The sequence below is a fragment of the Phodopus roborovskii genome, unplaced genomic scaffold, assembly GCF_943737965.1.
Source record: "Phodopus roborovskii unplaced genomic scaffold, PHOROB, whole genome shotgun sequence".
Taxonomy (NCBI): Eukaryota; Metazoa; Chordata; class Mammalia; order Rodentia; family Cricetidae; genus Phodopus; species Phodopus roborovskii.
In genome coordinates, this window is record NW_026125680.1 from 1,017,739 (window position 1) to 1,044,829 (window position 27,091).

Sequence of the window (27,091 nt, forward strand, 5' to 3'; positions counted from 1 at the left end):
AACAGCACAACAGCTATTTTGTTTTTAATAAAGTAAATGTAATGAATTAGGAATAAGAAGTTGATAAATGCATCAATATACATTTTTCTTATGGCCAGCCTCTTCATTTGCTCTATCCTGAGTCAACAGTCACGCCAGCTTTGTTCTACTATTGCAGAAACACGCTTTTCATATTCCCGCTTGTTCTCCTGATACAGCTGGGCAGCCTGGCTGTTTGCTGGACTATTGGGATTAGGCTCATCCAATAGAGACTACAGAGAAAAGATAAAAATGTCAGTTCTTTAATGCAACAAGACAAAAAAAATTGTTGAGAACAAACTGCTATTTTATCAGTTAGTGTCAGTACAGCTGTCCCAAATAATAGTTAATTTTTCTATCTTCCACACACTAAGTTAAAGTAACTGTAAATAGCTCACACAAATATACATGCACATACTCATATTTCCTGGTGACTTGTATTTTAATGGTTAACTGCCTTATAAAACAAACTTGGTCCCACAATTTAAAAGGTCAAAATAATCATTAATGTAATAACATAAATTATCATAATCACATTAAAGAGAAAAATAATCACCTGTATGGATGTTAAAATGGAAGACACATCATAGGTTGGGCTCCAGCGGTTCTGAAGTATATCCAGACATATACTACCATCTGCGTAGACTTAAGAACACAGAAATAGGTATGTTAAACACAAGACTACTAAAATTTAAGCATGTTCAAGACAGAAATGCTCAAGAATGCTTTTGAAGTTTGAGAGTTTCCTAGTTAGGTGTCATAATCAGTACTAGGGGGAAATACAGTGATCAGTAAATAACCTGGTATAAAACTGGAAGGCAGTGCTTATTCGGAAGAGACTGTCTTCCTGTTCAGAATGTCATACATAATTTCAGTGGGTATCCTTCCATAGAGTTGTAGGAAATTCAGCCCACCAAATCGGAAAGCTATATCTCCTATTTGTAATAGTAACAGCTTAACATTCACAAAGTTTTATTTTGACAAAGATGAAAGTCTTAACACCATGAAAAAATATCATGATTAGAAAAAAGTAAAAGACAGAATCCTAGAGACTGGTAACAGCACTTTTCTAACAAACTGTGCTACATCCTTTACAGACTCTTGTGTTTAGTGGGTCTAGGGTGGGACCACAGAATCTCTGTATTCAAAATGTTCCATGGTAATTCAGATTTGCACCTGAAGTTGGAAAATACCTTTCTGAGTGCTAGTGAAAATAATTACAATACAGTTACCCTAATTTAGCCTGTCATTAAACAGAACCCCCAAAAGCATTCTTATTTTTGCTTAGTAAGTAACAAAAGTCATAAAGTCAGAAGACTGTTAAGACTCCAAGCAAAGGATGGTACCATCCTCTTGCGTTTCTAAGACTATAGATTGAGACAGTAAAAGAACATGAACAAATTCCAATTTCCAGAGACAGGAAGATACCTAAACAGAATACTCACAAGTACTTCACATAAACAACAACGACATTTGGAACACCACTGTAAAAAGCATTGTAGGACCTTACAAAAACAAGTTTAAAATATTTGCCATCAAAAAAAGACCACCACCAAAAACAACAAACAGCAGTAAAAGCAGGCACTGGCAGCACACGCCTTTAATCCCAGCACTCAGGAGGCAGAAGCAGGTGAATCTCTATGAGTTTGAGGCCAGCCTGATTTACAAAATGAATTCTAGGACAGGCTTCAAAGCAATACAGAGAAACCCTGTCTGGGAAAAAAAAAAAAAAAAAAAAAAAAAAAAAAAAAAACCAAAATAAATAAATAAATAAATGGATGGGTGGATGGATGGATAGATAAATAGAAAAAAATACTTGCCATTAGGATGGAACATCTTAGAGACAAATCTAACAGTAGGTGGTTTATTCGGATATTCTTCAGTAAATTCAATTGTAAGTTTAAATGTTCCTGTAGTTAAAAAGGGGGGGTAGGAAATTTTATTTATCACTTTGTTTTTTTCATATGTACTTGAGGTTTTTTTTTCAATTATTAAATGAGAAAACGTGAAGACAGAGATATAGTATAGAGAGGAGAGTAGTTAAGAAACACATCTCTCAGAACTGTTCCAAGAACAACACTCAAAGGTGATTTAGTTATTTTTCCCATTATTCTCCAAACATAAAGACAATCACCATAAACAAAATTGCTATTTGCTGTATGATAGTCACTATGCACTTTGAAAATATCCTTCAAATGACAAGGTACCAAGCCCCAAATTTGACCTTCCTTTAGACTAAAAAGAACTCTGACTAGTGATACAGTTCAGTGGGAGAGCACTTGCCTAGCATTCAGTGGATCCTAGTTTTAACCTCCAGTACCCCTCAAAACCTCAAAGTCCTACTGCAATCAGCCATTACCTTAAAATTCTCTAATAGTCTCCAGTAGACTAAGACAAAAAGTTCCAAAACCATTGCTAGAAATGCAAATCCATAATTGAGTTAATAAATTGGAACACAGAAAAAAAACTTTTATTCGTTTCTTTTCAAGTAATGATGATGATGAAAACTTAATTGAACTTAAGCCAGAACAAACTTCACAGTGCCTCTCAAAACCCTTAAGTCTGACTCATACATTACTATAGTAAAGCATCAATGCAATCATTCACACTAATGGAGGGAATAACAAAAGTAATTTTAAATTCTATTTGGTTTAGATTGCATTAACGATTCCTGTAAATTTCTCTTAATGACACTTGTTTAGGTTACTAGTATTAAAAAGATATGATTTTTAAAAATATGTGCCAACCTAAGGTTAGCTGGTGGCCCTAAAACATGCTAAGTTATAGGCATTGTGAGTGTCATTCAAGAATTGTAAACAGTTGTGATGTGGAGAGTACATCCTTTGAAATGTGATTTTTAATTGTGCTTCTTAGATTTAAGAAAGCAATTGGACATTTTTACTGACTGAAATTGCTTTAAGCAAACTCAAGAATCAGTACAGAGCCTCATGAAATGGCCAAGTGCTTGCCAAGCAGCATGTCTGGAAACTAGATAAGGGTAAAAAGAACAAGTTACAAGAAGTTGCCTTCAGATTTCCACCCTGGCATGCATATAAATCTGTCACAATATAAATGAATCAAGTAATATCTGGTTAGTATGCATGTGCATTAGTATGGCCCATTTAATACATTGCTAGTTGATGTGAAGTAGTGTACATCTTAGAGTAAAACTTATTACTAATTCCTCTTTAGACCTACCAATTTATTCCTTTTGGCTCTCATTAATATGTTTATTCCTACTTAAGAGAAAATACTACAACCTTTCTATTACTGTATCTAACACATAACACTATCAAAAATTTGATTTTCTACTACCAAGCTTATCTTGCTATGAATGTGTCTAAAAATTCTAGGATAATTTAAAATATAAAATGGGGGTAGCAAGATGGCTAAATAGGTAAAGACATTTGCTACTAACCCTGCCAACTTGTATTTGATTCCCAGAGTACGTGAGGTGAGATAACTACCAAGTTATCATGTCATTTCCACATGTAAACCAACAAGCATACAGAAAATCAATTTAAAAAGAAAAGAAATGCTACAAAGTCCTCACACACACAAAGAAAGGGAGGGAGGGAGGGAGGGAGGAAGGAAGGAAGGAAGGAAGGAAATAATTGCTTTTTTAATGGAAATATGGGTCTGGGGATGTAACTCAATAAGAGCATTTTGTTTAGCTTGGTCTAGGCCCTCGATTACATCCACAGTACAACAAAAAATAGAATTAAATGAAATGTAACTGGAAAAGTACATTCCCCAAACTACTGTCACTCTAGAAACTGTTTTCTTTTGAAGGTCATATGTAAATACTATATAACAAAGCTTAAGGGAGCAAAACGGTAAGGAATGGGTATACCACAGGGCATCAGAACATACATATTTCGTGCTCATCATCTCCTGCCTGTTGTTTGAGATAGGGCCTCTCTATGTAGTCCTCGCTGCCCTGGTACTCCCTATGTAGACAAGGCTGGTCTTGAACTCATAAAAGACTCATCTGCCCCTGCCCCTGAGTGCCGGGAGTAAAGGTATAGTCTGGCACACCCAGCAATCTTCTTGAGAAGTAATGCACAGTCCTTCATTTTTAGTATTAATGACTATGAAATGCATGGAAAAAGTGGAAATGGTAGGCCATATTCAACACTTAGAATTCTCTTATGTATAAACAGAACTGGATTAGTAATGGTATCTCACTAAATTGTAGGCAATGGATTTATGACCAAGAAACTGCTCTAAAACTGGATAGGTTTAACAGCACACAGACACCCCAGCTACCCTAAACTAAACCATCATTAAATGTGGTACTCAAAGTGGGTAAAGCAATATACAGGGGAAGCAGCAGCAAAAACACCACAATGGGTTAATAGTACAAGCTCAGAGCTAGGTTCCCTACATACATATTGAAGCTCAAGAGGTCCCATGCCCTCTTCTAGCCTCCCAGGGCAATAGGCACACACATGGTGCACAGACATGTGGTAAAACACTCATACACATATCTTTGGTGATGTATTTGACTAACCCTCAACTTTTTCATGTGCAAAAGAAGGCTAATACTATCAATCGCTACAATGTTGTGAGGTTTAAATGTAGCATATGTGCATACTCCTTCAAAGTTCTCCATAAATTAACAATTACTTTAGCTTTAATTCTACCTCACATATCTATGGCTGCCTGAATGAAACAAAAAGCCAAACTCTGAACTTTACTACCAATCAGAAACACACAAGTCAATTCAGTTATTAAGCAGCACTAATTTCCTGTCACTGAGCAAACACATATATTCATAAGTTGAGATATATGCAGCCACTTCAGATTCTGCCTAACTGGATCCAGTCTTTGTAAAAAGCTTTTGATATACTCAGAAGTGAAACAAACTGTTTTATGTTTACTTGATTCACAAATTACTCAAATCTTATTCAATGTATACATTTCTTTCAATTACAGTAAATAAATAGAACCTCTTCAATAGAACCTTTGCAATTCATGGGATCTAAACAAATGTTAAGGCAATTAAAAAATCATAGGCTATTAAACAATTTTACACCAGAGCTCACCTTCAGAGGGCTAGGCTCCAAAATAATGAAAGATTAGGCATCATCATTATTCACAATTTTACTGATTTTTCTTATCTTCCTAAATAGGCCAAAACATTTTAAATACCAACACAAATAAACATGGAAGGCAGAAAAAAATGCATATAAATGTGCTAAATATCTAGTATATGGCAATAAAGACCAACATGGTTGAGTTAAAAAGTATATGTTCTTCCTAAAGATATAACATAAATTCAGTGTTAAGAGTCAGCCATGATGGCCTATGTGGCACAAACACCTCTCTAATCCTAGCACTTGGGAGGGGGAGGCAAGAAGATCAGGAACTCCTTAGGTTCATCTGGTCACCCACAGCTACATATATAATTTGAGACCAGCCCAGACTACAAAAGACCCTGTCTCAAAAATCAACAAACACCAGAGAAAAAATTATAGACACGAAGGAAGGAAGGAAGCAAATCCTGTTAGTTAAAGAAAAACTTCTGCTCCTGTTTCTAGTTATTTGACTACTAACCTAGGAGCCTGGAGGAAAAAAAGCAAAATATATGTACTAGACTGTTTGACAGAATCAAAGATGGGTACTGTCATTTAGCTTAACTCCTCTCATCAATGCCAGGTTAGAGATAGCTATACAAAACAAAGCCAGTAATGTCAAAGGCAACAGTCTAGGTAGATAATGGATTCCACAAGTACCTTTTCAACTCATACTACTTTAAACATCAGGAGCACTCTTGAAATTGTAAGTACCCGGCCTCTAGCAAAATGATGTGCTATGAATAAGCCGTGTCAATGATAAAAAAATAAAAAATTGAGGAAAGTAGGGGGTGCTGAAAATAAATACTATAGCCGTGGTTCTCAACATGTGGGTCGTGATCCCTTTGGGGGTAACCAAATGATCCTTTCACAAGGTTACCTAAGAGTATCAGAAAATACAGACATTTACATTATGATTCATAACAGTGGCAAAATTACAGTTACAAAGTAGTAACAAAAATAATTTTATGGTTGGTAGTCACTACAAGATGATGAACATTAGGAAAGTTGAGAACCACTGATCTACACATAAAGCTTACATATAAAAAGCTAGCACCAACCAGTTGGTCATAGTGCATGCCTTTGATCCCAGCACTTGAGAGGCAGAGGCAGGTAGATCTCTGTGAGTTCAAGGCCAGTCTGGTCTACAGAGTGAGTTCCAGGATGCCAGAGCTACACACAGAAAGCCTGTCTCAAAACAACAACAACAACAAAAAATAGCACCAATATAGTAAAGTCTGGGTAGCTTTTACATTAAATCCAGAGTAGCATGCCCCAGAATCACTCTCTTGTGTCATTTCTTTTTATTGCAGCATGGATCAGCAGTAACAATTACCTAGTCAGTGAGAAAGCTAAAAGTACTTTGGTGACTATCCATGGTTTCCTAAGGGTGTCTGAGTGTTTGAGACAAATTATAGAATGAGCTGATCTTAACTTACTTTACAGCATTTTGTTACTAGTAGTAATGGGCCAGGCAATGGTGGTGTATTCCTTTAATACCAGCACTTAGGAGGCAGAGGCAGACCAATCTCTGAGTTTGAGGCCAACACAATCAAGTTCCAGGACAGTCAGGGCTACACAGAGAAATCCTGTCTTGGGAAAAAATGAAATGTTTTGGTTGTCAACTTTAAATGGAAGGGTGTATGTGTCTAAGTGTGTGTGCACATGTATATGTTACTAAGAAAGTCATTGAGGAAAAGTACCCCAAACACTAAAGAATTTCATGAATTCAAATAGTTTTAATTATCCTGTAAATGAATTAAACCTTAAAAGATCCCAAAAAACTAAACACACACATTTGTCTGCCTATAAAAATGTATCACTAGCTGGCAGGTAGTGCACACCTTTGATCCCAGCCCTTGGGACGCAGAGGCAAGTAGATCTATGTGAGTTTGAGACCAGCCTGTTGTACAAAGCTACACAAAGAAACCTTGTCTCGAAAAACAAAACAAAACAAAAAAACCAAAAAACTCTATCACTGTCAATTCTGCCTGTAGTATAGTCATTCAAGAGATGGCCAAATAGGGAAGGGTACATGAGAGTAGGCTAAGTGAAGACTTTACGAGCACTTGTCATAGTACTTCAACTGCACAGGAATCTATAACTATGTTGAAACAATGTTTTTTCTTTGTTGCTTTATCTTTTGAGACAAGGTTTCACTCTGAATCCCTGGCTGGCCTGGAGCTAGACCAGTCTTGAATTCACATGCCTCTACCTCCTTTGCTTTCCAAGTGCAGGAATTAAAGACATAGGACACCATGGCTGCACTCAAAATATAAAGTTTTTGAAGAGCAGTTAATGTAGGTTTTTAAAAAATAAACCTAAATTGTTTAAAAGTTATACACATCTTGATACAAAAATCATCATTCAAGTATGCTGGACACTGGACACTACTTTAAGACAAATCTCAATTCTGAAGCTGCTTTAAAATTACTAATCAAAGATCCTAATGAAAGCACACACTGTAAATGAATTTCAAATCCAGGAACAATACTATACTGTTGTAGCATATATTACATATAACATACTATATATAGCATAGTATATATATTAGGCATTTAAGAGCATCTTTAAGACAATGAGGCTGCTATGCCTTCAATATCGTTTTGTAGACGCCAGGTAATTGTGTGTCAGAGAATCTTGCATCCACTCGGCACTCAACAAAACACACACTAAGCACTGCTGAACACAATTCTTGCCCTTGGGAAGGAATGATTGCTGGACCAGATGGTCTCTGGTGGACTGGTTTCATAGTGAATTACTTCCATGGGGGCTGATTTTAGCAGGCTCGTTGCTCAAACCTCCTCAATGCTTAATGCCAGTGCCGTGGCTGTCCTTTTACAACGTGACTTCCCCCCCCCCAGGATGTTTTAAACGGAGAAAAGCGACAGAAAAAGTGCAGTTCTGGTTAAGCATAAGCCTCTCCAGAACTCGCCACACACTGGATTTCACTCAAGCCTTCAGTAGGCAGAGAAGGCAAGGCAGGGTCTTTAAGCAGGGGGCGCTTGCTGATGACAGGAACACCTTCCTAGAAGGTGGGTAAAGAAACTCTTACCATCCTCAAATGGGGTCCCTTCAGGCCTGTAACACAGAGAAACAAGAAAACAAAACCCAGTTAGCTGCCTCCGAGAGGGTCCCCTTCTTGCCAGTGCCCGTGAGCAGGCGGTTCTGTCAAGGGCTCCCATCCCTGCCTCCCTTCCATCACCGCTGTCGGTGCCCCGAAGGCCACACTGCTCCGTCAGTGCGGGGGCTCGGGAGGCAAGGCAGGCCGCCGCCGTGTCGGCCTCCACCACTCCCCACCCCGCCCCCCCAGAACCCCAAATGGTTCCCCGGGCACCGGGAAGGGAGCTAATCGAGGCAGAGGCTCCGGGGAGACGCCTAGGCCCAAGCAACCCCAAATATCTTCCCCTGTGCCCCCGCGGCTCGTCGAGGCGCCGGCCCCGGTCCCCCATCCCTCGGCAACGGCCGGAACGCAGACTCACCCAAAAATGACCGCGTTCCAAACCATTATGTTGTTCTCCGACGGAGCCCCGCTCACTCCGGCCGGAGGGTCCTCTTGTAACCTGCAGGAACACACAGCGGTCCCCCTCGGTCCCGCGACCCGCCGCCGGCCCCCCATCACCACACCCCGAGCCGCTCCGTTTCGGGATCCGCCCTGCGCCCCGGCAGGCAGCCCCCTAGCCGCCTGTCCCTGACTGATGGCATTACCTCTTGAAGTCCCTCATGAGGCGCCGCCGGGCCGGGGTCGACATGTCTCTAGCGGGGTCAGAGGTGGGGCATACACCAGGGTCCCCGGTCCCGGAGGAAGCTGAGGAAGCTGAAGCAGCCGAGGGAGCGCCCAGAGGGACGGCGCTGCCTCTCCGAAGTCGAGGGTCGGTCTGGCGCCGGCTAAGCACCACCCCTGAGTAGACAGGGGCTGAACCAACCTGAGGAGAAAGCGAGGGGGGTGGAACGCCTAGCTCCGGACAGGCCGTACCAAGACGCGGGCCTGGGGGGGGGGGCGAAAGTCGGTGTGTCACTGAAGGCCAGCCTGAAAGCCCCCCAATGGCCATGGGGGAGGTGGCGGCCAAGTTCTCAGAGAAAGGCTAGCCAGGGAGCAAATGGAAGTCTTCAGCCCTCGGGGACTTAACAAGGGGACCACTCGGGTTCCACTTGCTGATTTGAAGACGAACCCTGTGAAGTTTTGTTTTTATATTGACGTACTTTTTCTTTTCTTTTTCTTTTTTGACACGGGGTCCCCCTGTAGGCCAGGCTGACCTCGAACTCACGGTGTAGTTGAGGATGACCTTGAACTCCTGCTTTCATCTCCCAAATGCTGGGATTACAAGAGTGCACCACCATGCCAGTCTTTAATTAAAGTTCCCCACTCCCCACCCCACCCCAGCTTTCCTCCTCCTCCTCTTTTTTTTTTTTTTTTTTTTTTTTTTTTTTTTTTGACTCTTTCAATAGTATCCAATGTAACACTAGCTAATTCAAGCTCACTGTGAATCACATAGGCTGGCCCTTGAAGTCAACTCAGCCTGCCAAGGTCTGTGATGACAGGAATATGCCTTCACCCCTGGCTTTTTGTTTGTTTGTTTGTTTGTTTTGTTTTGTTGTGGGAAGGAATAATTAAAGTGCCAACTACTGCCTAGGGTGGAGGAAAGAGAAGTTGAAAGAGAAGATGAGAAAAGAGCTGCCAGAGGAGAAGCCATCCTCAAAAGTCATGTCCTGCAGACACAGGAGACTGGAATAATGGTTAAAATCAGGGGCAAAGTAAAAATAAAGAAAGAACTAAATGGTTCCTGACCATGAAAAATGGACTCTGTGTCCTTTTTCTTTGGGATGAGGGTGCACAATTCAATCCCAACATTTTAGCCTGGGGCTGATGAAATGCAGTTGGGGTGGAAATGAGAGCTTCAGGCAGATAAAATGGACATTTTACAATTGCTCTGGGCACTCACAATTTGTCTCTGGAACCACATTTCCCCTGGGTAATTCAACAAGGCAAGCAGCTAGTTTAGAAGAGTCCAAGGTATGAGACTATCCAGCTGCAGGGCCTTGGAAGGACAGAAGGTCGGAAGGAAAGGTAACGGTAGGGTGCACGTGGAAAGCTGCGAGTTGCAGGGAAGACTCTCAGGTAGGATAGGAACCTGCAAAAGCAATAACAGTTTGAAAGAAGCAGTGTTAGAGGTCAATCCAATAACCACTTAGTAGGCAGACAAGATACACGTTTGAGAATGGTGGAAATTATGAGAGAGGCAGATTTGAGTCAAATCCCGGGGAGTTTTGAGTGCCAAGCTACTGGAATCCTTGGAAGGTGGCTGAGTAGGGCAGTGACAACATTAGAGCTGTGCGAATGAGAATTTGCTCCCAAGAGAGCAGCTGCAGGGTCCTTGTGCTGCTGGGGGGGCTGGGAGGTTGCACTATACCAGGCAATCCCACCTCTCAGGGGCCAACTTCATTCTTTACCATGGAACCTATTACAGCTTCAAAGTCTACAACAGAGACTCTCGCCCCCATTAAACGCTGCACACATTTTGAATCTCTGTCTTTTTCAGGGAGAGCCCAGTCTTCTATAGCCATCAGAGAAAAGGAGGGGGTGACTAAAGAGCACGTGGCAATAGATTGAATGTGGGGGCAAGAAGTCAAAAGTGCCTGACGCTTTAAGCCCCAAAAGAAGTGGAGATTTGAAGTGGCCATTAACAGAATTGGGTATAAAGGGTGAAGGACACATTTGGGAGAGGAAATTTTGAGTGGGACTTTTTGAGCTCCTGGGATTGATGAGACATCCATGTGAAGATGTCCAAAACTCATCAAATGCACAGCATTTGGTTTTAGCATAGGAAGTAGGAAGCAAATGCCAACAGTAATGGTTTTGTTGGGCGCTTAACAAGTACCTTTGTGGTCAACAATTGTTATCTCCCATTAACTCCAACATATCAGTTAAAGCAAGTGTTCATCAGAGCATCACATTATGGCTGTGGTAGGGAAAGGTTACAAAACCAAATTTTTAAAAATCTTTTCCCCTTATCTAGGAACTTGAATTCTTCTACTTCATGCATATGCTATCAGCAAAAAGCAAGGCCTGCAAAAACAAGAGCATTTGCTCTCAATTAGTGCTTAACCCATTACCATGAACTAACTAGCCAAGTCCAGTTCCTTGTGGTTGAGGGCCCTATTTCATTATTGACTGCCAAATTGGGACCACTCCCAGCTCCCAGAGCCCACCCCCATTCTTTGCTATGTGACATGCTCTTTTTAGTCACAAACACATTATTTGTCTCTCATTTGCTCCTTCTCACATTTTGAACATTTTTCTTCAGAGAGAACCCAGTGTACTTTCTATAGTTTATCTGATTAGGTCAGACCCAACCTTGATAATCTCTATATCTTAAAAATCCTCTAACTTCAGGTTGCAGTTACTCTTTTCAAAGGGCTGGAGTATTAATGCTCAATCATTGAGTACTTACCTAGCATGTGTAAGACTCTGTGTGCCATCCACAGTACAGAAAGGAAGACAGGAAGAAAGAAAGGGAGAAAAAAAGAAAGAAAGAAAGAAAGAAAGAAAGAAAGAAAGAACATTTGCTTGATTTCTTCACTGTAGAATCTAGATAAAATGTTTGGTTTAATAGCCAGACAAAGTATGTGTGGGCGCAACAAGGACCAAGAGTCTTTGTAAAGAGTGGCATTATGCAACCCTACCTTCCACAGCAGAAGTGGCATCTCTAGTAGGTGTGTGGGAATCCCTCTGAGTTGAGAAATTGCACCACCAAAAAGCCATTAGTCTAGTGGGGTGAAGACAAGCTTCCATTTCAGTTTTGTTGTAAAAGAGACAAAGTCCAAACAGTTTGTATGAGGATGCCAATGTGAACAAGCGCATGGAATAAAACTGTCTTCTAGAGAAGTGGGCAGATTGGCTTGGCTCGTAGAAGAGGTGTATGTGTTTCATTTGTTGTTGTTTGCAGCAGGTGGTGAGACAAGGCCCTACTCTATAGCCTGGATAGTCAGTGAAATCGCTGTGTCAACATAGCCTTCGTGTTTTAGCGTGTTATTATGTGCTGAGATTACAGTTGTGAACCATCATAGCTAGCCTGGGAGAGGTTCTTCACTGAGAAGTAATGAAACCTCAGCTTGGAAAGTCAAGAGTGACAAAGTTGATTAAATCCCCTTAGATGCAAGGGCGGGGGATTTCGTTTCCACTGGCAGCTTTTGTGAGAGTTTGAGCATAAGAGAGAAAGAGGTACAGAATATATACTATTGAGAAGTACCATGAAAGCTGGGAATGGTGAATAATGCAGCTTTGGGGAAGCTGAGGCAGAAGGTATGCAAGTTCAAAATCAGCCTGGGTTACATAGTGAGATGGGGAAGAAGAGAAAGGAGTAGGGGGAAAGGGGGAGGACAGAGGGAAAAAGCTAGGGAGCTCTCCTGAGGGTCTAGGAAAGGGATACTTTATTGACTGGCTATCAAGTGTCTGAAAGTAATTATGTAACACAGTAGACATGTTTACTTTTTCTGTGGGCAATACACACACACACACACACACACACACACACACACACACACACATATTTCCTTCTCTTCCTTTCTTGGACTATATAGTCAAGACAACTCAAGGGCCTGAACCAAAGTAGTTTGCAAGCTCAAAACACCTGCCTGGGAATAGTGTCCTCTGACTGAGGAATGGAATTGCATACTGAGAATGTTCCCCATACTCTTCATCAAAGCAGACTTGGTTTCCAGCACAGATGATTATCAGGCTAGAACAAGTTAGATACAACACAGCTAGACAAGCATTCTTTCACTCCCATCTCACCCCGAAGAAATGCTCTCTTCACAGCCAAGGGCTCCCCTCTGCCCGACAGCACATCATTCACTCCCTCTCATGGACAGAACCATTGTCAGTTCCCTGACTTTCATCAGAGATAGCGATTGAGTGTTTCTGATTTGCTCTGCCAGCTTAGCAGTTGAAATTTCTTAGAGCTCATGACTGAGACTTAAAGTGCTCCGAATGAGAAGCACCGCCCTTCACATCTGTTAAAGAACACCCAATGTTTTTTTAATATATTTTGCTATATACTTGCTAAATGATTCTTTTTATGATGTTTATGTCTTCATTGTTTTTATATTTATTCAGTGGTGTGGTGGTGTGTGTGTGTGTGTGCAGGAGCATGACTGAGATGTGTTGGGAGTGAGAAGTGTCTGGAGGAAATGAGAGATGGATATAATCAAACTACATTGAATATGTGTATGAAATTCTCAAAGAATAAGTGCAAAATATTATTTAGCTGTTTTTAAAACGTTTGTATTCTTCTATAAATTTGCAGTGATTGTATTTCCCAAGTCAGATTTCAGTTCCAATAGCATTTTCCAGGTCATAATACAAGTGCAAAACCCTTTGTATTTCAAAATTTAATGTAGCCGTACCGTTAAGGAACTTCTATTCAAACTGGTACTGAAGGTTGTTAATCTGCAATGAAGGAGCATACTACAAGGTAAAGAAAAATAATGAACACCAAGAGTATAAATGAGGGCTGGAGAGACACTTCAGTTGAGAGCCCTGGAAACTCTTCCAGAGACCGCTGAGTTCAAAGGCAATTCACAACTTTCCGGGGTCTGATGTACTCTGGCCTACATATAGTGTACCGACAGAGATGCAGGCAAAACACTCATACACATCAATTGGGATTTTTTTGTTTTGTTTTCTAAACACATGATTTTTTTCTGTGTAACAACCCTTGCTGTCCTGGAACTCACTCTGTAGACCGCGCTGGCCTTGAATCCACAGAGACCTGCCTGCCTCTGCTTCCTGAGTGCTGAGATTAAACTAGTGTGTCACCACTGCCTGGCTACATAAAAATTTTAAAATACTATAAACTAATAGAATTGTTCAAATGCCTTCTCAGGGATGAATATACCTAATCAAAGCAATATCTTGATATGAATATGTGGTAGTATTTATCTCTGTGAAAAACATTCAAAGATCAAATGCACAAATATTATTACAGATAAATGTTAATCTATGAATATCTGTAGCTGAACTTACTGATCAGGAATACTCACGCTGAACCATAATTATGAGAATTACTATTCCTTTTTATAAAAGTATGCCATCTGTATATTAAATCTGTATATTAAAGTAGTGTTATATTTTGAAATTTGTCAATAAAGTGCTTATGAAAATCAATTTCCTCTTATATAATTTCCTAGACTAAGTTCTCGACTTTGTTTCCTGCTATACCCAAACTAAGGGATTCAATCTCTATTTTCTTACAGAATAAATTTGCTAACTGCAGTGCGAGACTAATCCACCTGAGAAGTGAAAGCAATTGTGGTTGATTACTATCGCACAGTTGCTAACAATGAACAGGTGGTCAACAAGTATTTAGTAGTGTGGAATGAAAGGGATGACATTGGTCTAAAACCTAAAGATCAAATATTGTGACTCTTGGGCTGGAGAGATAGCTCAGCTGTTAAAGAGTGGGCTCATAAAGATATAAAAGACTGTGATTCCCTAAGACTTTCATTAATAATTCTCTTATACTTGGGGGCTAGTTGTGTAACATAATATGAGAGTACTTTCCTAACATACACAAATCCCCAGATTCAATTACTAGCAACCCAAAAAAACAAGAAGAATGGTCTTGTTTTATGTGTGGTGCTTGCCTGTATTTCCAGCACTGTGGATGCTGAAACAGAGGGATTGTGAGTGCAAAACTAGCATGAACTAGAGAGGGAGCATGCTGCCAAGCCTGACAACCCGAGTTCTATTCCTGGGACCTACCTAATAGAAAGTGAGAGCAAACTGTGTGTGTGCACGCGCGCGCGCACACACACACACACACACACACACACACACACACACCACATACAATACGCTAAAGTAATTTTTTTAATTTAAAATTGAAGACAGGAGAAGTCATAGATTCAAGGTGCATGTCTAATTGTGGTCTATGTATGTATGTTTCTGCCCATAGAGTGATGCCACTGTCAACTTTGGTCGGTGAAGCTTCTTTTTGCAGTGGGTAGTGATTACTGCAGAGACTCATACGTGATCAAAATGCTGAAGATAAGAGTCTTAATGTTGGCAGCTAAGTCCTAAATGGAACATCTAAACCATCCACTTCAGGACTGAAAAAAACATCCCAAAAGAAAGGGTAAGGAAGGGTTAGGGGTGATTGGCATGCTGTTTACTGCGCATGATTTACTATTCTTTGGAACTCCTGGTAGTTGTGATTACTTGCACAAGATTGGGCCCCTGACCATACTGTCATGGAAGGAAAAGGGACACATGAGATCCCACCCTTTCTGGAGGAGATGCAGGCAGTTAATGGTTGCTGAGAGAGAGACCTGTTCTCCAGTGGTGTATAAATAATCCCTCATTCACACTCTTGTAAGTAACTCTGGGAAGAGGGAGAGGACCATTAGAGGTGGGAGAGGGACAAGATAGAGTAATGAGGGTGAATATGACCAAAACACATTGTATATATGTATGAAAATGTCACATTGAAATCCATAATTAAGCCTAATTACTATATGTGGATAAAGTTGCAAATAATTTTGTTATGTGCATTAGTGTTTTGCCCACATGTACACCTAGGTGCCATGAGCATGCCTAGTGGCCGTAGAAGCCAGAGCGAGTGTTGAATCTCCTAGAACTGGAGTTACCAGTGGCTATGAGCTGCCATGTGGGTTCTAGGAATCAAACTCAGGTCATCTGGAGGAGCAGCCAGTGCTCTTAACCACTGACCCATCTCTTCACACAAACACAACCCTATAAGCTTGTAAAAAGGAGTCTTAAATTTTAAATAATACATCTTCACTGAAGGGCTGGTAAACTGTTTTTGAAATTCCAGTTGGTGTATGCCTTGTGTTCCTCTAGTCACAAACTCCTTCCTTCTTCAGTAAAATCTCTCTTTGAAATAAAATATTTCAGTGCTGACACTTGGATTATTGAAGTTAGTCGATGTGAATTGTCTTGATGTGTTTATTCTAAGTGTCCCCGGGCATCTATCCTCCAGAAAAAAGAATGTTGGGAGACTTTCTGGGTTGGAGAAGGAAGGATGAAAGATGGTCCATCACATATAGGACAACTCTAACCACAAATCATTTACATGATTAAGACTACATGAGTAAGGCTTAGTATCCAAAACATATCAAGAACTCAAGGACTCAAAGATAGAACCCTTGCTTCAAATTCCTGAGGACCTGGATTCAAACTCCAGCACTGCAAGAATTCTTACAAGTCAATAATAAATTGACTAATTAAAAGTGGGCAAAGGATGCGAGGTGACATTCATGCAAAGAAGATATATAACTGACCAATAGGCATATGAAAAAGTAATCAACATCATTACTTAGCAGAAAAATACAAATCAAAACCACAATGAAACACGACTTCATACCCACCAGGATGGCTATAGTTAAAAAAAAAAAGACTGACAATGGGGGCTAGAGAGAAAGCTAATCTGTTAAGAGCACTTACTGCTCTTGTCTAGGACTCAAGTTTGATTCCCAGCATCCATATCAGACAGTTCACAACTGCTAGTAACATACATATAGGGAAAAATAAAAATAAATGACAGAAAATAATAATTATTGGCAAAGTTGGAGAGAAATAAGAGGCTTGTACACTGCTGATAGGAATGTAAAATTGTGTACTGCTTTGAAAATCTTGGTAGATTATCTAAAGATTAAATATAGACTTGCACCTGATCTAACCATTTCACTACTAGTTATATAACCAAAAGAACTGAAACTAAACATCCTGAGTATGACCAAACATGACCATTGTAACATGAATGAGAATGCCTATTGCAGCATTATCTATAATAGCCAAAAAGTGGAAACAAGGCAAATGACAACTAGTAATGCTCAGATAAACAAGAAATGGTAAATCTGTACAATGAAATACTATTCAACTATAAAAAGGAATTACCTTCTGTAATATGGAGAGGAGATAGGCAATGACTAATAATAGGTATGAGATTTCCTTTTGAGATGATAAATATGTTCTGGAATTAGATAATGATATTGGTTGCATAACTTTGACTAAACTATTACCAAATTGACTTTTTTTTTTCCTGAGATAGGGTCTCACTGTGTGCATTTGGTTGGCCTGAAACTCAGCAAGATCTGCCTGCATTTGCCTTTTGAGTATTGGGATTGAAAACCTACAACCATGCTTGCTTATTAATATACTTTTAAAGATGAATTATATATTATTTGAATTTAGCCCTTTTAAATTACTTATTTATTCTCCCCCCCCCCCCGGTGTGTGTGTGTGCGCACAAGTCAGATGACAGCTTGAGAGAGTGAGAGATTGTTCTTGCCTTCCATCATGTGGGTCCTGGAAATGAAATTTAGGTAACCAGGTTTGGTGGCAAGCACTTTAACCCAATGAGCTCCTTCAGTGCCCAAGTTGAATTCTAAGAATGTGAATTGTATCTTTTTAAATAAAGAAGCTTCAGCTTGTCACTGTGATACATGTTTGCAATCTCAGTACACAGGAAGCACAGGGAAGGAGGTTTTGAGTTCAAGGAAAGACGGGGGTGGGGGGTGGGAGGAGGAGGAGGGATAGAAAAGAAGGGAAGGAGGGAGGGAGGGAAGGAGAAAGGAAGGGAGGAAAGAAGGAAGGAAGGAAGGAAAGAAGGCAGGCAGAGAGATAGCTGAGCAGTTTAAGCGCACCGGTTGCTCTTCCGGAGCACTCTGGTTCTATTGGACCTACATGGCAATTCACAACCTCCTGTAAAGACAATTAATTGCAGAGAATCCAAAGCTGTCTTCTGGCCTCTGTGGATACCCGGCACGACATATATGCAGACAAAACACCCGTACACACAAAATGAAAATATTAAAATTTAAAAAACTAAATTAAATAAACAACAACAAAAAATAGGGCAGGAGGATAGCTCAGTGATAGAATGTTTGTCTGTCATGTGCATGTCCCCACTACAGCAGGGGAAAAAAAGCTTCTATTTCATTAGGTACTCATTCTGAATATGCCAATAAAATCAAAATATTTACAGATACATCTAAAATCTAGGATTTATGTGTGTCTCTCTGTGTGTGTGTGTGTGTGTATAATGTATAGTTCTTTATTATGTCAGGTTTTACATAAGTTCATGAATATTTATGGTTCAGAGAGATGGCTCAGTAGGTAGGTAAAAGTGCTTAAGAGCTGAGCTTAATCTTTTGAGATTCACAAAGTGGTAAGAAAGAATAGAATTCGGAAAGTTGTCCTTTGACGTCAACACACGCGCGCTAATTAATAAAAACAAGATAAATATTGATGACTTCATAGAAATAAAAAGAATTGAAATAATACTGAGGGTGTGACAACTAAACCTGTCCCAACTAACTGCCTAGCCAAAAGAGCTTCTGTCAACTCAGCAGCCTCGCCTGCCTCCCCCTGCATCGTAACGAGATGGGACGTTCCGGAAGTTAATCAGGCCGGCACGAACATGTGACCAGGGCGGAGAAACCGTCCCGCACGTGCGTCTGTGACGCCATCTCGGCGCGACTCTTTATTTCCTTGGAGTTTTCTGGCTGCTTTTCTGGCTGCTCTGCCGGAGCTATGCCGAAAGTCGTATCCCGGTCGGTGGTCTGCTCCGACACCCGGGACCGCGAGGAATATGATGATGGCGAGAAGCCCCTTCATGTCTACTACTGTTTGTGCGGCCAGATGGTCCTGGTGCTGGGTGAGTGGCGGGGAATGGCGATTGCAGTGAGACATCGGGCTTTTTGTTTTGAGACAAGATCTCATTAAGTTTCTCAGCTCGAAGTTGAGTTCATGATATAGCTTTGACTGGCCTCGAACTTGCCGGTGATCCTCCTGCATTACAGGCGTGCACCACCACTCTAGGCTCAGGATATTTTTCAGTGATTCTAAGTGACGAAATCTTTCTTCATTCCTTCAGATTGTCAGTTAGAGAAATTGCCCATGAGGCCTCGGGACCGGTCTCGAGTGATTGATGCTGCCAAACATGCTCATAAGTTTTGTAACACAGAAGATGAGGAGACTACTTATCTTAGGAGGTAAGGGCTTGATGCTCTGTCTAGTTGCCTGCTGTGTTCAAGATTGTTTCTGAAGAATGTAAATTTTTCTATGTAGTGTGGAGCATCTCTCAAAATTAGGTCTGATAATTTGACATTTGTGCTACTAATCTAACTTATGTTAATGCAGCAAATTCTTTATTGTATTTTCTAGAAATGGTACTAAAATTTGATTCTCTTGGCATTTGACAGCTGTGATTTTCCCAATTACAGGTTTGAATGAGTTCGTACAACCTGAAACTTCTGTTTTTGTTATCAGTATATTTGCATGGCTGGGGAAGGAACCACAGGCCTTAGTCTTGCGGGATGAGAACTTTCCCACATAGTTACAGCCCAAGTCTATAATCTTATGCATATCATCTGCTAGGTACTGAATCTATGAATGAATAAGGCATAGTAGTTATTAAAGAATTCATTGACGAAACAGACTTTCTTTTTCTTTCCTTTCTTTTGTTTGTTACTTTATTTGTTTTTCGAGGCTGGGTTTCTCTGTGTAGCTTTGGAGCCTGTGTGGAACTCGTTCTGTAGACCAGGCTGGCCTTGAACTCACAGAGATCCACCTGGCTTCTGCCTCCAGAGTGCTGGGATTAAGGGCATGCACCACCAACGCCTGGCTTAGAAACTGGCTTCTTATGTGATAGAAAGAAATGTGGTGCTATGAACGAAGGCTATAATAAAAGCGGTGGGAGAGGGTTATTTTACAGGAGTTGTGGTCAGGAAAAGCTCTGAAAGAAGTGGAATTTGTGCTTGGCTTGAACTAGGACTTTGCCAGTTCTTGGGCAAGGACAAGGAACAGTCCAGGTAGAGGCAATCTGGAAACCTTAAGAGCATCAAATATGATGTGCTTGGGAAATTTCAATAGCCTTTTGTGGCCAGAACATGGGTTACTGTTTTACAGAAAAGACTCCATGTATACTGTGGTGAGGTCAGTGAAATGCTTTATCTGAGAACAGTGAAAAGCTATTTATTTGTGCTTGTCAGGGGCAGAGGTAATTTGAACACACTTGTGGAGACCAGAGGATAACCTTGAGCGCCTTCTACTTTTTTAAAAAATAAAGTGTCTCTTACTGGCCTAGAACTTTCTAAGTGGTCTACGTTGGCTGGCCAGTGAGCACCCATGGAACTGCCTGACTCTACCTCTCCAGTGCTGACAAGGGGCACCACCATGCCTAGAATTTAGCTAGGTTCCAGGGACTCAAACTCAAGTCCTCCTGCTTGCTTGCAAGGCAGGTTCTTTATGGACTGGGACCTGTCTCCTCAACCTGGCTTTCATTCATAAAGCTTTACTTTTGTTTTAGTGAGAGTTAGTGTTTGTGGGTTGGTGAGTGCAGGTGGGAGGAAAATGTTTGATTCCCTGCAGCTGGAGTTCCAGGTGGTTGTCAGCCACCTAACATTGGCCTTGGGACCCAAAGTCAGGTCCTCTGCAAGAGCAACATACTCTCAATCACTGAGCCATCTCTTTAGCCCCCTTATTTCCATTTTATAAAGATGGCGTGACATAATTAGATATGTGTGTTTTCTAAATAAAGGAACCCTTGGTGTATATGTGTGATTAAAAATGTAGGTGGATAAAGTTACATACAATGAGGTTTATAACTCGGTAAGAATACTTGGTACTGTACATAGCAAGGATGGTAATGCACACCTGTAATCCTAGCTCTATGGCAATAGAGGTAGGAAGATTATAACTTAAAGGTCATCAGGAGTGTGTGTGTATAACAGAGAGTCGGGATCTTACTATGTAGACTAGGCTGGCCTGGAACCTAGAGATTTGTCTGCTCTTCCTTCCCAAGCTCTGGGATTAAAACCATGTGCCACTAGGCCTGGCAATTTTATGTTTGTTTCTTTAAAAAAATTTTTTGTATTATTTATGTGGTGGTAAGGGATGGGGCATGGGTGGAGCTGCCATGGCCTGCCTGTGGACAGCTTTTGGTAGTTAGTTTTCTTCTCCTATATGGGTCCCAGGGATAGAACCTGGGTCATCAAGCTTGGTGGCAAATGCTTTACTCTCTGAGCCATCTCTCTTACTCTCTTCTGGATTTTTTCCCCAGTAATCCCTACTGTTCCTTGGCATATAAATGCATCATTCCATTATCTACCTCTATCATGTGGCTTTTTTCTGTATCTTTTCATTTTTATAAATTTTATTTTCTGTATATGAATGTTTTCTCTGCATGTATATTTGTGTATCATATGTGTGTCTGGTGCATATAGAGGCCAGAATAAGAATCCCTTGGAACTGGAGTTACAGATGGTTGTGAGCTGCCATGTGGGTGCTGGGAATAGAACCCTAGTCCTCTAGAAAACAACCAGTGTTCTTAACCCGTGAGCTATCTCTCCAGCCCCTCTTCTCTTATTTTTAACATTTTATTTATTTCTGTTTGTTTGGATTTTTGACAGTCTCTCTTACAGCACAGGTCTTGAATGGGATACTTAGTAGAAAATGACCTTAATTCCTTATCCTCCTGCTTGTATCTCCCAAGTGCTCAGATTACCTAGGGTCACTTTGTCCTATGTTTTATCTTCCCCCATTATTTAGATTACTAATTTTGAAAATTATTGACTGTCTTTAGAATCACTGTAATAATCACACATAATATTCATAGAAAGTTATGTATATAATAGTATTATATATTAATATATATTATTCAGTTAGTACAGAAAGCAATTGCCTTAGTTAAGGTTCCCATTGCTGTGAAGAGACACCATGACCATGGCAACTCTTATAAAAGAAAACACTTGAGGTGGCAGCTTACGTTCAGAGTTTTAGTCCATTATCATCATGGTGGGTAGTATGATGGCATGTAGGCGATGTGGTGCTGGAAAAGGAGCTGTTAAATGTTGATATGTAGGAAACAGGAAGTAGACTGTCTAGCTGGGAATAGCTTGAACATAGGATACCCATGGTGACATAATTTCCTCCAACAAAGTCATACCTTCTCTAAGCCACACCTCCTAATAGTGCCAGTCCCTTTGGGGTCCATTGTCTTTCAAACAACCACAGCAATTTATTTAATGCAACTAGGCTGCAGTTTCCTGTGACATAAAGCTATTCAAGAAAACTATTGGCTAACCCAGTAGATTGAAGTAGAGACCCTGAAATCTGATCAGCCTTACCTTTAGGGTGACTCAGCCTTAGAGCTAGCCTTACTTAGTGGCAAGTAGTGCTTTATTTAGTGGCAGGGCCTAGGCCAGGGAATTGTACTTAAGCTACTTTTAGGGTTCAGAGTTCCTAGAACTTACTGACAAGCAAATACACTCCCCTTTGATATAGTTCATGCTCTAGTCATGTGCAGCTTTTCCGAGGGCTTACTCTGTGTTCTGCTGGACAAGGAAGAGTGCCAGTGTTTTCTTAGTGTTCCTCTTTTTCACTAGTTACTGCTGAGCACACAGCCCATGGCCCATCTTTCCCACCTACTTCTTGAGTTATCTTGGACAATTTGTGTTTCTCTGACACAGATTCTCACTATACAGCCTAGGCTGGCCTTCAACTCAAACCTCCTGTTTTAGCCTCCCACGGACTGGGTTTCCAGGCAAGTGCCATCACACCTAGCTATGTCATTCTTTTTCATTCTAGGACTTCTAGGTTAGCTGATCTATTGGTATATAATAGTTCATAGAATAACCTGGCAGTATTTTTTTCCTATAATATTGGTAGGAAATCCCTGAGTTTTAAGTCCTGATGACATCAGACATTCACTCTTTATATAGCAATTCCATGAATACACTATATATAAGTGGAATATTTCATTCAAATGAAATTCCATTTTCTATCAGGACCGTGGCTTGAGCATCACCTCTTCATGAAGTTTCTGTGATTCCCTCAAGAGTGTGGTGCTACACTACCACCTCTGCTGCCATTACAAATGCCTCCACTTAAGAACTTTACTTCAGCTGGGCAGTGTTGGTGCACACCTTTAATCCCAGTGCTCAGAAGGCAGAGGCAGGTGAATCTCCAAGTTCAAGGCCAGCCTGGTCTAGTTCCAGGAAGACCAGGGCTACATGGAGAAACCATGCCTCTAAAAAAGAAAAAGAAAGAAAAAGAAAAAGGACCTTGTCAGTCAGATGTAACTGTTATCCTAGAATGTGGGACTCAGAAACAGGAAGGTTGCTTTGAGTTTAACTAGGTTACATAAGGAAACTTTAGCTCTTCCTGGGGGGCTTCAATAAGATCTTATCTCAGAAACTGCTTCCTTGATTATCAGTTTAGTTTCCTTATTAACATGAATTCACTGTTTATTGTAAATCTTGTGTGTTCAGTCCTTTTGATTTTATGTGTGTGGTATTTGCCTGTGTTTATATTTGTTTACCACATGTGCCCAGGCTAGAAGAGAGCATTAGATCCCTGGAACTGGAGTTATAGACAGTTGGGAACCATCATATGGGTCCTGGGAATTGAATCAAGGCCCTTTGGAAGAGCAGCCACTCTTAACATCTGAGCCCTCTCTCCAGCCCCTATATCTAGTGCTTTGCTCAGCTCTGGAGATAAAGTGAAATGACAGAGTCTGTCTGATCTCAGGGAATGGATGATAGAAATGATAGAACATTAATAAATAAAAAATCAAGTGATTATGATCATTAAAAGCCATATGAATGAAACAGGGTTGGGAGAGGGAATCACATGAGAACTTCTTAGTAAATATGGTCAGGCAAAGTCTTCTGGCTAGGTTATTTATGAAGTAGCATCAAAGTAGATGAAGAAAACAGATAGCCTTAGTGATGTGATGAGCAGAGCAGATGGAGGAGGGTCTGTGTATATGGTCAGCTGTTGGAATGCACATGTTCTTTTCAAAGAACTGAAACAGAAAGATGAGTAGTTTGGCTATGGAAGAGGGAGACTATACAAGATGCTGCAGAAGCCAGGTATGTTCTTAGGTGGTACCGTGGAAGCCACTTCTGCCTCTATTTAGAGAATGATTTTAGAGGAAGAAATTAATGGGAGCAGATTCTAGAGTAAGTCCTGAGGGCAGAGAGGGAGAGCAAGAGAGAGAGAGAGAAGTTAGGACTATAGAAATGTGGTGACTAAAAAGTCTAAAATTTTCACATGTTGCAAAAAAAAGACAAAGGACAAACTAAGACAGAAATATTGCAGGGCCCATTAATTTTCTTTAATGTAAAAGAAAAGGGTAACTCATGATACGAGCTAACAGTTCACAAAAAAGAAAAGAAAAAGAAAACCCCAAATGGCTGTCATATGTATAGCTTCAGTTTTAAAAGAGGAAATGCAAATCGGCAGATCTCATTTTCTTTTCCCTTTGTTTCTGAGATGAGTCTTGCTATGTTACCCAGGTGGGTCTCAAACTGTGATCCACCTTCCCCAGTCTCCTGAGTAGCCATGACCATAGATAGGTACATGCTATCACATCCTTTAAGTTCTAATTTTTCACAAATTTCCGTAAAGTTGGCTGGGATGCAGTTTACTAGCATTGTTAGCATTCAGGCATCAGTACTGGCCTGCCCTTGGAGTTCTGACAGGATATGACCTCAGCTGCAGCCACTAAGAGCACCATCTGTGCACGTTTACTATGTTCTCTTTAAAAGGGCCCGGCCCACCTCCCATCCTCTCTTTTTCTCTCTCTGTCTGTCTCTCTCTGCCTCTCTTTTCCTCTCTTCCACTGCTCCTGTTCCCAGAGGCTCATCTCCCCACTCCCCTTTCCCTTTTTACAACCCTTTTCCTTTAATAATAATAAAAAAACCCTCTGCTTGAACTCTGTTGTATGGTGTCTTTCCCTCTTGAGCCACTTTTTAAAAATTAGAACAAGCATACAGTATCAGTGAGGTGATAAAGAAACAACTCTCAATAAATTGCTGCTAGTATAAACGGGTGCAAGTTCTACAGGGAATAATTTGTTAGTGTGGTGGATTGAGTGAGAAGGACCTCCGATAGGCTTATATATTTGAATGATTGGGTCCCAGTTGGGGGACTGTTGGAAAACATTAAGAGGGTGTGGCCTTGTTAGTGGAGGTGTGTCACTGGGAGTGGGCTCTGACTAACACCAGGCCCAGGTTATTTATAATACCCAATCCAATGAAATAATGAATACTACATTGCTTAGAGGCTAAGGACAAAAATGTGTGCATTTTCAGTACTAATACAACTTTGTGGGATGAGAGAGAGAGAGAGAGAGTTTTGCATGCACATGGGTGTATGTGCACATGCAGAGGCTAAATGCTAGGGTATGTTCCTCAGTTACTCTCTGTTTTATTCCTTTGAGATGGGGTCTCTCACTGAATTGCCATCTCAACTAGGCAGGCTGGCCAGTGAGCTCTCAGGATTGGTGTATCTCAACTCCCCAATCCTGGGGTTACAGGCATATATTACCATGCCTGGCTTTTTATGTTGATGCTGGGGATTCTAACTTGGGTCCTTGTTCTGGCACAGCAAGCACTGTTGTTACTCATTGAGTCATCTCCCCACACCCTGACACCAGTTTTGTCTAATATTTTCTATCCATGCTTGGTGAAATCCATAGATTCAGAAGCCATGGATACAAAGGGATGACTGTGTAATTAGTTGCCACATTATTAATTATGGTTATTATTATTGATTCTACAAGTACAACCACTATTTTCACTATTAATGTTGCTGTTCTTTGCTTAGCTAGCATTATTATTAATTGCTCACAACTCTTAGTTGCTCAGTGCATGCTTGTGAAAGAAGGAACACATGCACTCTAAACTTCTACACGTCTAGCATGAATTATGATAAGTGCTGGATGATGGGGGAAATGAGCTAGGAGGTTAATTGGTTATGAGATTTGCTCTTAACTTTTCATTTTCTAACTTCCATTCACTGTGCAGGCCTGAGGGCATTGAACGTCAATACAGAAAGAAGTGTGCAAAGTAAGTATCAACAGTGTGGGTTTTTCTGAGCATAAGTAAGTAAAAGCATAATGTGTCAGGAACATAGTCTCTCTTTGGCCTCAGTAATCTCAAAGGCCTACAAATCAAATGCTGATATGCTTTCCAAAGATGCTAGTTAAATTCCATCCCTGACCAGCTGATTGCAGAAGTGAAAGTGAAGGAAATGGGGGCCTTTTTTTTTTTCTTTTGAGGCAGGGTCTTGATATGTGGTTCAGGCTAGCGTTGTGCTTTTGATCTTTGTCCTAGCCTCCCAGGTACTGGGGGTTATAGGCATGCACCACTACACCAGGCAAAATCTTGAGGTTTTAACCTAGTATAATTTGAAAAATGGAGATGTAACATTTCTGCAATAAAATTCACCCATTTAAATAAATCTTCAAGTCGATGAGTTTGGGCAGTAGAATACTGCCCACCACCCTCATGATAGCAAACATTTCCAGCAGTCAGAAGTCCCTAGCAGCCAATCTCCTTCCTTCACACTTCTCCCTGGAGGTCACTACATCATTGCCATTGCTTTCACCTTTCCTAACCCTTTTGGGAAATTCTACATCCAAATACATGTCTTTTGTACCTGGTCTGTCTCTCTCTCCACTTCCCTCTCCCTTTCTCTGCCTTTCCTCCCTCCCTCTGCCTCCCTCCCTGCCTCCCTCCTCTCTCTTCTTTTTTTCCTGCACATGTCCATGGAATAGCATACATGTAGGAATCAAAGGACAACTGGCAGAAGATTATCATCACCTTCTTCCATGTGGGTATTGGGAATCAAACTCGGGTTTTCAGGCTTAGCAACGGGCTCCTTTACCCACTCAGCCATCTTGCTGGCCCTTAGCTGGCCCTTATATCTAGTTTCTCTCAGTTTGATGTTTTAGGGATTCATCCGAGTTGTTATGTGTATCAATCATTTATTTCTCTTTATTACTGTGTATCCCATCTTACTAGTTCATTTACTCATTCACAGTGCTCTTTATTTTGAGCATTTCATTGTATCAGTTTGTTTACCCATTTATAATGAATTTGAATTGCTTGCAGTGTAGGCTGTTACCAGTAAAGTTGCTGTGAGTATTCTAGATAGAACATATATTTTCTTTTGTGGTTGAATT

General features: G+C 40.7%; 2 protein-coding genes and 1 long non-coding RNA gene across 5 annotated transcripts in view; 1 reads left to right on the forward strand and 2 right to left on the reverse strand.

The window, feature by feature from the left end:
• Window positions 1–9,016, reverse strand: Ube2a (ubiquitin conjugating enzyme E2 A). Of its 2 annotated transcripts, XM_051178421.1 has the most exons (6): window positions 8,805–9,013; window positions 8,579–8,659; window positions 8,152–8,177; window positions 1,839–1,928; window positions 575–663; window positions 1–251 (listed from the first exon to the last, which is right to left on the reverse strand). In XM_051178421.1, the coding sequence occupies exons 1-6, from the start codon at window positions 8,846–8,848 to the stop codon at window positions 123–125; spliced, it is 459 nt and encodes a 152-aa protein (XP_051034378.1). In that variant the 5' UTR covers window positions 8,849–9,013; the 3' UTR covers window positions 1–122. The 2 variants fall into 2 exon arrangements, with proteins under 2 accessions (XP_051034378.1, XP_051034379.1); XM_051178422.1 differs by lacking the exon at window positions 1,839–1,928 and having other exon boundaries at window positions 8,805–9,016.
• A 1,025-nt stretch (window positions 9,017–10,041) lies between these two features.
• Window positions 10,042–27,091, reverse strand: part of LOC127217429 (uncharacterized) — a 66,593-nt gene continuing 49,543 nt past the window's right edge. Inside the window, exon 2 of the long non-coding RNA XR_007834096.1 lies at window positions 10,042–10,228. This is a non-coding gene — a long non-coding RNA (uncharacterized LOC127217429). The remainder of the gene's footprint in view (window positions 10,229–27,091) is intronic.
• Window positions 18,634–27,091, forward strand: part of Steep1 (STING1 ER exit protein 1) — a 32,048-nt gene continuing 23,590 nt past the window's right edge. For both annotated transcript variants that reach the window (XM_051178418.1, XM_051178417.1), the window contains exons 1-3: window positions 18,634–18,775; window positions 18,995–19,112; window positions 25,932–25,973. In XM_051178418.1, the coding sequence (XP_051034375.1) occupies window positions 18,652–18,775; window positions 18,995–19,112; window positions 25,932–25,973 (284 nt within the window). In that variant the 5' untranslated portion in view covers window positions 18,634–18,651. The remainder of the gene's footprint in view (window positions 18,776–18,994; window positions 19,113–25,931; window positions 25,974–27,091) is intronic.